Source organism: Notolepis coatsorum (assembly GCF_963971535.1).
Source record: "Notolepis coatsorum genome assembly, chromosome: 15".
Classification (NCBI taxonomy): domain Eukaryota; kingdom Metazoa; phylum Chordata; class Actinopteri; order Aulopiformes; family Paralepididae; genus Notolepis; species Notolepis coatsorum.
In genome coordinates, this window is record NC_140179.1 from 36,302,797 (window position 1) to 36,317,908 (window position 15,112).

At 43.8% G+C, this 15,112-nt stretch overlaps 1 protein-coding gene across 1 annotated transcript in view; it reads left to right on the top strand.

Annotated features, from left to right (window-relative positions):
- LOC311241782 (uncharacterized protein) overlaps positions 1–15,112 on the top strand; it is a 148,763-nt gene that overhangs the window by 111,998 nt on the left and 21,653 nt on the right. Inside the window, exons 21-23 of the mRNA XM_084330689.1 lie at positions 5,728–6,075; positions 6,330–6,869; positions 13,564–13,803. Coding sequence (XP_084186815.1) covers positions 5,728–6,075; positions 6,330–6,869; positions 13,564–13,803 — 1,128 coding nt within the window. The remainder of the gene's footprint in view (positions 1–5,727; positions 6,076–6,329; positions 6,870–13,563; positions 13,804–15,112) is intronic.

The following is a 15,112-nucleotide window of genomic DNA, read 5'->3' on the forward strand; positions in this document are numbered from 1 at the left end:
CCACCATTAGAGGGTGGCAGACTCATTCTCTAAGGCTGGAGTCATCTCAGGCGATGTGTCAAAGCATTTATGGAATTTTCCCATGCAATACCCTCCCCCCCACTCCACTAGAGGGCAGCAGACTCATTCTCTAAGGATGGAGTCATTTTCAGCCGACGTGTCATGCATTGATGGAATTTTCCATGCAATACCCCCTCCCACCACTAGAGGGCGGCAGACTCATGCATTAATTTCCCTTGATCAAGGCGTCCCTATTCAAGTGAAATTTCACATACACGACCTTTAAACTTCATACACACACGTGTTGTCACCTCGCTCCCATATCTCATTTTTGTAGCACTGTCCCTTTAATGCCTTCTCTCTCAACGGTCTCCTTTTACACTCATTCTGCTGTTTTGTTTTCATTCCTTCTAGATAAGACCCTACATGCTCTCTTCAAAACAACGGCAGCTTATCTCTAAAGCTCCGCTCCGAAGCCCCAAAACACACATAATCGCAGCTGTTTTATGCCCATTCTCTCATCTCAAATGTTTACATCAAAGCTGGCTTTCTCTGTGTCGCTAATCATTTTTACGGATGCATATTTGTTTGTTTGGCTTAAAGACTCAAACTCTCATTTTGGCTCTACGGCGCTCGTTGGCTGTGGTTCATGACCGCTCGACTCGCTTCCCATGGCTGCCTCTCTCGGTCGGCTTTCTCTCTCCCATGGCTGGCCCGCCTTGCTTGCCGGCTTGGCTCGAGTTCATGATTCTCCCACACACTGGCTGTTGTTCACTGTCGCCCCATTGAAAAGTATTTTTCCATTGTTATCTTTAATCAAAATCCGGCGTAAGGCACCAAGTTTGTTAGATATCAGTGTTTCTAGCCTTTAATCACTTCTCTCACTCGTCACCTGCTGTTCCGTGACTGGCCTCCGCGTTGTGTCATTTTACTTGGATATCTCATTAGCTGTCTCACACTGTATCAACCCCTGTTAGTACATCCGTAGTCATAAGAAACGACACTGCAATGTGATCTCTTTCCTGATGTTTATTTTCATAAACATAGCTCCGTACGAGATGTAACCTATTCTGTAATGTCCTTGACCAAATTCATTATTCTCCACCGTCTCTTCTCTCATTAGTCCAATGGTTCTCTCATTAGTCCAATGGTTCTCTCATTAGTCCAATGGTTCTGAGGAGGGATGCTCGATATTGGCTTTTTTACCGATACCGATATACCGATATTGTCCAACTCTTAATATCCTATACCGATATCAACCGATACCGATATATGCAGGGTTTCCCCCCCCCCCCCCCCCCCAAAAATGGAATAATTTCAGGTAATTAACATTACATATCTCTTGTTGTGGAATTAACACAACATTATGCATACTTTTTTTTTTCTTTTTTTTTTTTTTGCGTTTTATCGCTTTATTTCTACTGGGCAGTCCAGTAGAGAGAGACGGAGGAGGAATGGGAGACAGAGTGGAAGTAAGACATTTGGCAAATAACGACGGGTTCGGGAGTCGAACCCGGGTCGGCCGTGTCGCGGCTGAGCACGCTATGTGGTTCGCCACTGGGGCGCCCCCATTATGCATACTTTTGACAATAAATAAAATCAGAATTTGTTCTTACTTGCTTGCCTGGGTAAATAAAGGTTATAGAAATGTAAAAAAAAAACAATGAAAACCGATACCGATATTTTTCGATATCACATTTTAATGCCGATATCGGCCGATAATATCGGTAGGCTGATAATATCGGACATCCCTAGTTCTGAGGCCTCGTCGTAGCCAACAACCATTCCCTGTTAGACGAAGCTAGCGATGATGTGTCACTTCCCCTCCCCAGCGAGGGTGAGGAGGGATCTGAAAGTCTCTGATCAACGCGTCTGCTCGCCTGTGCGTCGTGTCTCAATCTAACTTACCCCGGAAGGAACTCATGGCTCATAATGTTCTCCCCCTAGCAATGGGCCCCGCCCCCTCTTCTCGTTACTACGTGACACGCTACCATGGCAACGGCTGTTCACCTTTAACACATTGTGCACCATAAACGGCGTAAATCGTTATTGCCCGCCATGCGTTGAACGCCAACAACGGCGTAAATCGTTATTGGGATCAATATTTCATTTTTTCGCCATGGCATTCATAATTCATCCAGCCTCCCTCCGGACTGCAGCGGCACCCTGTCTGATATTGCAACGCCTCAATACCGCCGCCTGGTGGATGGTCGGGCGAGTTACACTCACGCCAAACCGGAAGTGGCGATCGGTTCATCGAGGAAATTCCTCCGCCAGAGATATATTGTGGCGTGGATCAATATACACACTCGAGTGCATTTGGATCGCTTTCGAAACGCAATAATCTATATGATTTCGGCGTTTATTGCGTCATACAAACCGGAAATGGATCTAGGAGATCGACGTCAAATAATTGGGATATTTTTCCTCCAGTCTCATCGGCGAACGGTAAGAGGACACTAACGTTATTTTCAGCCCGATTGTCCATTTCTTTGCAATCAGTCTGATCAATATATCAACCCATACTAAATAAAGCCGTTACTGACGATCAAGGAATTATAAACGACCCCCCCCCCCCTTTCCTTCACGCATGATGAAGCATAATGTATACCGATCATATACATTTGAATTTCTTAATATAGCGTGTATAGTATAGGAAAGAAACGCCAATCGATAATCTTATCATATGCGTCAGGGTCTATAACTATCGTTTTTGGAATTACAGCGGAAAAGCTTAAAAACATACTTATATTCTCGACGGTATTAACACAACAATGTATGAATGAAAAAATATAACGTTCCCACATCCGGAACAATAGATAATCGATGTTGAATGGGCCATAGTAATGTAGATATAGCTATAATATTTAAAAAGTTATAGCCCTGCAAAGAAGGTAAACATCTCCATAGGCTTACAGCGGTGGCAGACTGGGTATAATGATGGGCATACTGCGTGGCAATCAATGTGTTAACACACTAAACGTCCGTTTCTATCTATGTAAAACTCTCCCCGTAGCTCTGACCAAACCTGCCTCCACCAGTGCTTATCAGTGTTTGTTAACAAGCTGCCGACGGCCTCGGAGCCCATGGCTCTGCTATTAGTCTTCTGCTAACACACACTCACTCTCTGTTGTCCTCCTCCTCTGAGATGGCTATGAGTAGATGCTGTCATCCACCAGATATTTACATTATATACACATTGAAAAACATAGATTCCTTCAGTAGTGAAGATATATCGTTTAGGAGTAATGTTAATAATAATAATAATAATAATAATAATAATAATAATAATAATAATAATAATAATAATAGCTTCATTTTATATAGCGCCTTTCAAAAGACCCAAGGTCGCTTTACATAGGGGGGAAAATAACAAAAGTAACAAACATAGTGGACAGACACAACATAAAAAGTGAGAAATTAGGGGTTAACGGCCAAGTTGATGTTGTTGCCGTGAGTGGAATCGATATGTTACAGATGCCCGAGAGTCTATCCGCTATAGATTTCCAGAAATGGGCAACTGTTGGGCAATCCCAGGCCATTGGCATATATGTGCCGGTGGCTCTTAGAGAGCATAAAGTGCACCGGGAGTTGGCCACCAGTCCCATAGCAAACAGTTTCCTAGGTGTGAGATACGTCCTATGAATATAATTTAAATGAATTTGTTGGTGATTAGGGTTGCGGGAGGCTAATATAGCATTTGTCCAAACGTTGTCCCAGTCAAACTCAGTGTCTAAATCTGGGATGTCCCCTTGCCAGACTGTATCTAATGTAAATCTTTTATATGTGGATTTGATTAAACGTATATAATGTATAAATCTGAGACAAACCCTCTTGTGGTTGTCCAGTCGGCGATAAGCCTGACAAAGGGGTGTGGGTGCAATGTCTGAGCCCACGGTACACCGCGGGCCCTGAGTGCCGACCGTAGTTGTAGGTAAAGGAAGAACGATTCGCCAGGTATATCATAAAACTCTTTTAGGTCCTGAAAAGCTTGAAGACCGTTTTTATCATATATATCTTCCAGAGTATGAACTCCCCTCTTCTCCCAGTGAGGAATATTAACTCATTCTGCGCCATCGTTTAATGCGCCAGAGGGAGCTATTACGCCATCGCTTTAATCAATGGGGGAACTGCGATATTTGCGAGTGCTTAACATATATTTTATATTATAGCTATGGGGCTAATACACCCGTCGATTGTCAGTGAGTTGCTTCCAGTCAACATGTACAAAAGGGTTTTTTCATCCGTACATTTCCGTTTTATACCGTTTTGAATATGAATATAGTTTTGGTGATTCTTAGTAATCCCAGGAAAAGATGCGATAATAGCCCTTTAGTGGAATACACTAAACACGTTGTAATTTTTCGCCTGATTATCTAATCATCCTGAAATCAATGCTAGATTATCGTTATTATCCTTCCTCATACAAGAATGAAAAAGGCCTTGTAGCGCGAGGCTCCCCCAGTCCCCTCCTGCACCCAACAGCACTATAATCCAATTATCTGATCGCCATTCCAAATACTGTTTGTGGAGGTCCGTCCCACATTACCGAGCGTTACACATGACGCTGCACGGCTCGGATCGTCCCAGAAAAGAAACTACACCATTTCTAATGGAGTGCAATAACAGCTGGAAGGCGTAGGTGGCGGTATTTGCCCTTTTGCGAGCTCAGACCCATTCCCAATGAAAACATCAGGCTGGATGGATGAAAATGAATGGATATCGCTAATAAAAGAAATAATGATATAGGAATAGTGGAGTATACTACATCCTGTAGTCTTTGTGGTGAGACCGCTGCTGCTTCTAAGGAGTGCCATGACACAGCAATTTCAGGGTCCAGCCAGTTTATCAATGGCCTCAGCGAGAAGGACCAGAAATATAACTTTTTTTTTGGATCCACTTTTTCTCCTTATTTTCTATTTTTCTCCCATCCCAATTTCGCCTCGCCAATTCTCCCTTCAATTCTCCCCTCCCCTGTCTCGAAAGTTGCTAGACTATGCCTCCCACTGGTCGGCTGCAGTGAGGACCAAGCCTTGCATCACGTGTCCCCTCCGGTACACGAGGAGGCAGCTGTCGCATCTTTTCACCTGAACAGCGCGATCTCTCAGTGGCGAGGAGTAACGCGTGGGAGGCTCACGCTGCCCCCGATACTTCCTGATTCTGCTGTACAGGCGCACCAACCGACCTGTAGGAGTCGCTGTCCACAACGTCCAATCCCCACCCACCGGCTTTCCCACCCTCTAACACTGCCAATTGTGTTAGTATGAACGACCGGCCAAGCCGGTAGCAACCAGCAATCGATACCAGCATCTCCTGCGTTAGTGGCGAGCGCCTTGCCCACTGCGCCACTCAGCCGCCCGTCAGAAATAAAACTTTAAATCGGGGATTGCCAAGCCCCCATCCTGTTTCCTACATTGAGTGTTAGTTCTTTTGATTCTCTGGCGTTTATTATTCCAAATGAATTTGGATATCATAGTTTGAGTCTTATGCCAGTGGTCTATTGGAGGAGGAAGGGGAAGCATTGAGCTGACAAAATTGATCCTAGGTAGTATGTTCATTTTAATTATGGATGCTCAGGCCTGTAACGAATTAGGAAGTGCATGCTTTTGTTCTAGAGCTTTGCTGGTGCTAACGTTAGCAGCTAGCATCCACCATCACTAACGTCAAGCGAAGCTAAAGCTAATGTTGCCACGCTGTTATTAGACTCTATGTCTTGTTGTGTTTCAGGTGAAGGCGGGTCAGGAGTTTCTGAAGGAGCACTACCTCAAGCACAGGGTCTTAAAGGAGACTGACTTGGACGAGCTGGTGATCCGGTCCAGGATGAGCTACGAGCAGGTCAGGGACTGGTTCGCAGAGAGGGTCAAAGAGCGCAGGGAGGCCTTCAGCGAAGACGAGGGAGATGGAGAGGAGGACAAGGAGGAGGAGGAGACTCACACAGACACCGGGGGCAGGATGGAGGTGAACGAGCAAAGGGAGGACGTCACGGATGGCGACCGCATCGAGGAGGAGGAGGATGAGGAGGACAGGAGGAACGAAGATGGCGTAGTTGAAGAAGCAGATGAAGAACCTCAACAGGTCAACCAATCACTCTAACTTGCCATCTTTAGATAATATAGTACTCAACCTCTACTATCTTTAACTATGAATGAACACAACACTCTAACTTACCATCTTTAGGTAATAAAGTACTCGACCTCTACTGTCTTTAACTATGAATGAACACAACACTAATTTACCATCTTTAGATTATAAAGTACTCAACCTCTACTACATAGCACTATATAAATGCAGCCCATTTACCATTTACTATGTGTGATGTCACTAAACAGGTCACTAAAACGCCCCCTGCTGTCGAGTCCAAAGACACTGACGTCAAAGCGGTGAAGGGCGGGAACGGCGGGAAGAGCAAAGCTAGAGGGAACGGCGGGAAGATCAAAGCTAGACGGAACGGCGGGCAGATCAAAGCTAGCGGGAAGATCAAAGCTAGCGGGAACGGTGGGAAGATCAAAGCTAGAGGGAACGGCAGGAAGATCAAAGCTAGCGGGAAGATCAAAGCTAGATGGAACGGCGGGAAGATCAAAGCTAGCAGGAACGGCGGGAAGATCAAAGCTACCACTGCCGCTTCCTCAGGCCAGGATCGGCTTAGCGGGCCCCAGGCTGCCAGGAGGATCTTGAAGAAAACACCGGAGCAGATCCACATTCTGAGGAAGGTCTTCGTCCGCACGCAGTGTCCCACGTCCGAGGTGTACGATGAGATTGCAGAGGAGAGCGGCCTGCCGCGGACCTACACCGCTAAGTGGTTCGAACAAGCACGCCACGACTACAAGAAGAGCAACCTGAAGTGGTACTACCCCTACCAGAGCGGCAAGGTATGCACTCTTTCTTTGGGGTGTAATTAGGGCTGGGCGATATAACGATAAATATCGCGATATATTTTAATAATCTATATAGAATATCGAAATAAAAAAAAATCATTTTTTTTTTTTTTTTTTTTTTTTTTTTTTTTTTTTATACCTGCAACAGGGCAGTTTTAAAACCAGAGATAGTGGACAGACTTGTCTTTCTTGCCTGCAACTTAAAGTAATGGCTTTGCTTGTCCAAATGACGATACTGACCAAATTGAGATTTATTTTTCTCTTGTCCATTTATTTTGTTTGCTTTCTAATTTAAAATACAGTTTGAAACCGTCTGTACACAGTAGGCTATGTGTGCTAGCAGAACTAGACTCCAGTCACGAGTCACGGTGCACATGTGCAGTGGTTTGTCCACCAAAAAAGCGCCAAAAGATCAAAAATAAACTAGCAGAGCCAGAACTGTTCAACTCCCCTGGAGCCACAGCCAGCAGAGAAGCCGGTTTACTTTCGCTTTTAAACCAGCTGCAGCCTGAGAACTGGAGTGTGAGGGGCTGTAACACTAAAGATGGCGGCAATGACAAAGAATTGCTGCAAAATAAACATACATATGTTGTTAAAAAAAAAAAAAAAAAAATTATACTTATAACAATTCGATAATTATCGATATCGAGAAATATGATAACATTATCATATCGTTATCGCGATATGATTTTTTTCCATATCGCCCAGCCCTAGGTGTAATGATAAACACATCGATGGCTGAAGAGCAAAACCTCCTATCTGAAAGATTTACTTTTTATTTTATTTTTTGATCCACTTTTTTCTCCTCTTTTTCAATTTTTCTTCCATCCCAATTTGCCGTGCCAATTCTCCCCTCCCCTGTCTTGAACGTTGCTTGCATGTGCCACCCACTGGCCGGTTGTAGGGAGGATAGAAGCCTTGCATCACATGTCCCCTCCGATACATGTGGAGGCAGCCTGTCACATCTTTTCACCTGCCAGCGCGGACTCTCATTTGGCGAGGTGTAACATGTGGGAGGCTCACACTACCCCCGCCATTTTCCTGTCTCTGCTGTGCAGGCACCCCAACCGACCTGTAGGAGTCGCTGTTTACAACGTCCAGATTACCACCCATCGACTTCCACCCACTAACTCTGCCAATTGAGTTAGTATGACGGCCGGCCCAAGCCGGAGGCAACGCCCACAGCCGGATTCGATCCCGGTGTCTCGTGCGTTGGTGACGAGCGCAATGTCCGCTGTGCCACCCAGCCGCCTTAAAGATTAACTTTTTTGAGAGTGTTCTTTTCTTGCATAATGCTATTTCTTAACTCAATCAGCGCCAGACCCGAGGATAGTCTGGTTATCTCGCCACCCGTTCAGCGCCAGACCCGAGTATAGTCGGGTTTTCATCGTTATTTCTTTTATTCGATATTTCTATTCATTACAGGCACACAGACTCTGGGTTAACATGGGGAATCATCCTGAGAATGCCAAAGTGCAATACCGGCCGCATCCTCCCAGGTGGCAGTATCGAGCACCCTTTGAAACCTTATATCTTGGCCTGTGCAACGTTCAAATGTCTCCGGGTGCAGTTTTCTTTGTCAGGCGAGTCGAGCGGGTATTCCGATCGCATTGAGAAGCGTCAAATGCCCCCAATGCTGTGGTGGATTATGTTGGCGACACGATGGACACCAATACTTGGACTCGCGATCAGACAATTGGAATATTCTTTTTGGGGTACCTCCTAGTGAAGGTAAGGACTAAATTATATCAATCCTGCTTTGATCCAACCATGATCTCACCTCGATCGCAACGTGTGTGTGTGTAACGTTACTCCACAACGTATGCCGTTGGTGACGATCAAAGCATCAAAAAACGACCCCCCCCCCCCCCCCCATTCATGCATTCATGATGAAACATAATACCTATTATATACATTTGATTTGGAAATAGTAGCGTGTCCAGGTGAGAAACGGCAACGCTTTTAGTGAAATTCAAGGCTGCATATCGTTGTTTTCTGGGATTAGACAGGATCACTCTAAAACTATACTTATATTCACCACGGTATAACACGCGAATGTATTGATGAAAAAAATCTTTCTTTTTCACATATTGAACGATAGATAGTTGGTGTCAAATGGGCCATAGTATTGTATCCATAGCTATAATATAGAATATAGCCCTGCAAACACCGCCACTTATTCCTATCTTTTTGAGCGTTGGCGTGGTAGGAACAAACGATGCTCAAGTCAGTGGAATCCAATGAGTTAAGGATACCCAATACAATACACTGGACTGAAGTGCAGATAGGAGGTTTTTCCCCACTTTCTTTATATGCAGATAGGAGGTTTTTCCCCACTTTCTTTATATGCAGATAGGAGGTTTTGCTCTTCGGTCATGTTTCTATAAAAATAAAGAAAATGTAGATCACTATTTCATTAGATTTTTTACTGTTTATGTGTAAATGTAATAATACAGCATCATTCGCGCAGCTGTAATTTATATACAGATATGTATAATGTAGATTATATACATTATACAGTATAAAGTCCGGTTTGGCTCAGAATTGTTTTACATTTAATTTCAAAGTCATAAACAAACAACAAGATTAACCTTAAACCTGATGCTATTGGCGGTGCCATTTGCCCTGATGAAGGTGTTGTGACCGAATGCTTAGCTTTTGTATAATTAAAGAAACTTGCATGGACGTAAGTGTACAGAACCGTAGGTAAGTCTAGGTACAAGGTGCTGATAAGGTGTTTTGGTTTTGGGTGATAAGGTGTTTCAGGTGATAAGGTGTTTCAGGTAATAAGGTGTTTCAGGTCATAAGGTGTTTCAGGTGATAAGATGTTTCAGGTAGGGCTGGACGGTATGGTCTAAAATGTATATCATGGTATAATTTGAAGCATAGACAGTAACGGTATATATCACGGTATGTTCATTTATCTTAAAATGTCTATATAAATGCTTCTGAAGGGGTAAACACTGGTATGGCAGCTATTACTGTACTCTTGTATTACTACTAGGACATATTTCACATAGTACAGAGGTATTTTAAGAACATTTATTGCTGCAATAGAAAGATGCTAAACCTTTTCTCAAGTTACTTCCATCTCTGAAAAACACCTTTTTCATGAAATACAGTTAAATCAAGCGGCACAAAGTGAACTCGAACACAATAAAACTCCAGCATAACTTAACTTTAGTGTACATGCTTGACAACGTACCGAGAGAGGGAGCGAGAGAGCGTGATGTTTGAGGTTTGAGCCTCCTAGTTGCCGTAGTTGATGATGTCACACCAGGATGTCATTGTCAACACAGTTGGAAACGGCAGCAGCCCGATGGAGAAAGCAATATAAAGAAACGAATAGCCAATAAATGTGAAGTTATCTTTGAACCTCTGTTGTCAAGCCTTGTCAATATACCCCCCCCCCCCCCTTTCCTCACTAATGGAACTGGTGCCGCGGAGTCACGTTAGAACGTTAGTTAGCGGCTAACGTTTGCCCGTTGCTGCGCTAAAGCAAGTCTCCTCTCAGCCTCCTTAGCCAAGTTGAAATGCCAAAACTATATGGCAAGGTCCGTGAGCAAGTGGAGAAAAACTCTGTACAATTAACTCTTTCAGTGCCACTCACGAGATTTCTCGTGTTTTTTTATAGGTGGTTGCTAGCCACTCACGAGATTTCTCGGATTTTTTTTTTTTTTTTTTTTTTGCGATCTGAAAAATTATTGCATCACCCGAGCCTACCCGAGTATTGCCGAGCTGCGCCGGTGATCACTGTGGAAAAAAGCGCCCCCTGTCGTCTCCCAGATGACATAAGTGATTTTGGAATGGACTCAATGAAAATGAATGGGGAAAAAAATCCGGTACTCCACATTTTCCAGTTCACTGATCCAGCCGGGGTTACTAGAGTTCATTCTGGAGCCTCAGATCCCCGCGGATCATGGAGATCCACTGTGTCGCGTTGGATCCATACACGTATCGATTTTTTCGAATGGTGATCAGGAATTGGAATATACCAGTTGGATACCATCTGATGTCAGGTAAGGACTCTATGTTATCAGTGGTAGGATAATCAGAGTAAGTTTGATGAAGTTATAAGCTGTTTTGTGAAATGTCTTCTTTCGGTTTCAATGTAAAACTCCGAGAGGAAATCAACGAGGCGATTATCCGCGCGCGGCCGTAATGTGCGTGCGTGCACGTATAATATTGATCATCTAGCGTTTATTTGAAAACTGTTGTGAAGGGCCAGATTAAACCGAATATATATATTTATTTGTATATATATATTTAATTGTATTTGTATATTCTCTAATATTCCCTGATATCCCTTGTATATTCCTTGTACAATATGCATTGAATATCCATTCTAGCCTACTGAACATCCCATAATAGTCTCCATTCTACTATTGGTCGAGACCTTGGTGCCAGGCTGCCATACCCCCCAGACCCAGTTCAAACGTACCGCTCAACATGTACGAACAAGTCCTAGTTCCGCGTAGGAATCTGGCTACCGCACCACTAACGGTACTATTTGTTCATAGTGCGTATATATACTGCGCTACTAAAGTAGGACTTCCTTTTTAGTCCAGTTTCTTACCCTCCAATAGAGTGACAGACGTAAAGCCTCCCCGCGACGCCACGTGTGGGAGTAAGGCCAAGTTCGGCCTACCATCGGTATTGAGACATCGTGTATATTAATATTTGAATAGTCATATTTGGCACTATATCGTCGAGTTGGACGTAGTCTATTAAGCTAATAATAGTCTATTCATATGTAGTGCTTCGTGCGGTGAGAATACTATCGTAGTCAGTACCCCATCGTTTCGGGCAGAGAACTGGCTGCTTATCCAGGGTGGCCGACCCCATGTGAGGCTGCACCCGAGGAGCCCCAGAGCCGACGAGCGAGTGGACCTGCATACCGGATTATTCTACCGACGACAGCCCGCCTTCCCAGGCACGGATTATGCTTTGTATACAGTGATTATTCTATGGATAAAGACCAACACTGCCGTGTGTTGGAAACCCCCCCCCCGGAGAGGATGACAGGTGAGGAGACGCTCTACACGACGAGGTCGCTTCACGTCTCTCCATCGTGGACCGAAGGAAGCCGGCCCACAGAGAGTCCAACTGCTTTCATCTGTGGATCGAGGATCGCTGAGGCACCGAGCCGCACAACCGTGGGTTCTCCCAGGATACCCTCGGCCAGACGGATACAGCCAGACTCTACCCCCCCCCCCCTTCTCCAGTTGTCTTACAAGCGACCGGAATTCCCCCCTAGTGTATCCAGTTCTATAATCATTAAAGTATCATTGCTATTATTCCTTAAATATTCCAGGTTGTATATTTACCGCCTGCGCCACCAGAGATTGGACGTTCTCTATTGATATACCAACGAATACTCTTGCCATAAAAGTGCATACTAATTCCCATTCATAAATGTGATTGATTTGATTAAGTGCTTGCTCTACACACCATCGCTGTGTAGAAATAAAGACCTATTTCTAATTCGTACATTTGTGTTGGATCCGTTTCATCTACGTGACAGTGTTCATCATAATATATTTATGCCGAGTACTGGGTGGCCGAATATTAAGTACAAAGGTAGTGGTAGCAAGTATCATATCTAGTAATACAGTCAGGGAATTGTACCCCTCAGATTCATAAAAAGGCCGACGAATATCAACGTTGTGGAATATTCTACTAAAAGACGATTTTCATAGAATGCTCCAGAATGAGCTGTTTTTTATATCAAAACGGGGGCTTTTCTAACTGCTCTGAAACGGCAACGACGCGATAAAAAAACAATCTGCCTTCACAGCACTGTCTGGAAAATAGTCTTTGATAATGCGATGGGCAGATTAGACACATAGCCATAATCTAAAACATAGATTAGGCGATATTAACGTTAACATTGGCGCGGATGGTGGCATTCAAGCGGTAAAATGGAAAACCAGGCGTGGCACTGAAAGAGTTAAACACTATGCAACGACCACTGCAAACGTCGAGTGAATCGTCAAGTAACGTTAACGTCATTGCTACTTTAGAGCTGCTCTAGTCTACCAGTCACAAGGTATAGTCAAAATCCATACCGTAGCACAAGTTCATACCGGTGTACTTTCTATACCGTTAATACCGCCCACACCTAGTTTCAGGTCACAAGGTGTTTCAGGTCATAAGGTGATTCAGGTGATAAGGTGTTTCAGGTGATAATGTGTTTCAGGTGATAAGATATTTTGGGTGATAATGTGTTTCAGGTGATAAGATATTTTTGGTGATAAGGTGTTTCAGGTGATAGTGTTTCAGGTAATAAGATATTTTGGGTGATAATGTGTTGCAGGTGATGAGATATTTTTGATGATAAGTTGTTTCAGGTCATATGGTATTTTGGGTGATAAGGTGTTTTAGGTGATGAGGTGTTTCGAGTAACAAGGTGTTTCAGGTGATAATGTGTTTCGGGTTATAAGGTATTTTGGCTGATAAGGTGTTTCAGGTGACAAGATGTTTCAGGTGATAAGGTGTTTGGCAGATGTATATCCACAGAACTAAGACGACTACCTCTGTTGTTAAAGCTCTAACCTACTATATTTTGGGACGATCATTCTAAACATCCTCCACTAAAGAACAGATTGTTATTTGTGCAGAGCTTGTCACCAGACACTCCCCCGGTTGATTGATTGATTGATTGATTGATTGAAAACTTTATTAACAGATTGCAGAATTGGTACAATACAGTACGGTTGCCAGTAAGATCGTGAAGAAGACACCAGAGCAGCTCCACATTCTGAGGAGGACCTTCGTGCGCACGAAGTGGCCCACGTCCGAGGAGTACGACAAGATGGCAGAGGAGAACGGCCTGTCCTGGACCTACCTCTCTAACTGGTTCAAACAAGCGCGCCACGCCTACAAGAAGAGCAACCTGAAGTGGTACTACTCCTACCAGACCAGCAAGGTACGCAGTCTTTTTTTGGGGTGTAATGATAAACACATGGCCGAAGAGCAAAACCTCCTATCTGAAAGATAAACTTTTTTGAGAAAGTGTTCTTTTCTTGCAGAATGCTATTTCTTAACTCATTCAGCGTCATCGCCTTTTTTTTTTATTATTATCTTTATTAGCATAACTTTTTTTTCTGGCCACGCAGGACCGATAGAGGAGAGAGGGAAAACGGGAGGAGAGGTAGGGAAGACATGCGGCAAATGGCCACCGGGACTGGGAAACGAACGTGATTCTTAGTAATCCTAGGAAAAGATGCGATAATATCCCTTTAGTGGAATACACTAAACACGTTGTCATTTTTCGCCTGATTATCGAATCTTCCTGAAATCAACGCTAGATTATCATTATTATCCTTCCTCGTGCATACATGAAATGGCCCTCGTAGCGCGGCACTCCCCCCGCCACCTCCTGCACTCAACAGTAAACAGCCACACACACACACACACACACACACAGACAGCTTCGATCGCGGTAGAAAGAAATATCAGATCAACGCAAGATTTTATATATAGAGTCCTTACCTGGTCTCTGATGTAATGCAAAAGAAATAATCCAATTATCTGATTGCCATTCCAAATACTGCTCGTGGAGGTCCGTCCCACATTGCCCGGCATTGCATATGAAGGGGGGGGGCAGCCTTGCAGATGTAACGTTGTAAAGGCCTGCCTCGCCGGAGTATTTAAACCCTGCCCGCACGGCTCAGATCGGTCCAGAAAATAAACTACACCATTTCTAATAGAGTGCAATACCGGCTGGAAGGCGTAGGTGGCGGTATTTGCCCTTTTGCGAGCTCAGACCTATTCCCAATGATAACATCAGGCTGGATGGATGAAAAATGAATGGATATAGCTAATAAAAGAAATAACGATTAAAACCTGAGTTTTCTCGTGATTGGCGCTGAACGGTTGGTGAGTTAACCCGACTTTTCTCGTGACTGGCGCTGAATGAGTTAAGGATACCCAATACAATACACTGGACTGAAGTGCAGATAGGAGGTTTTTCCCCACTTTTTATATGCAGATAGGAGGGTTTTCCCCACTTTTTTTTATATGCAGATAGGAGGTTTTGCTCTTTGGTCATGTTTCTATACAAATACAAAAAAAATTGATCACTATTTCATTAGATTTTCGACTGTTTATGTGTAAATGTAATAAATAATACAGCATCATTCGCACAGCTGTAATTTATATACAGATTATAATGTAGATTATATACAGTATAAAGCCCGGTTTGGCTCAGAAATGTTTTACTTTTAATTTCAAAG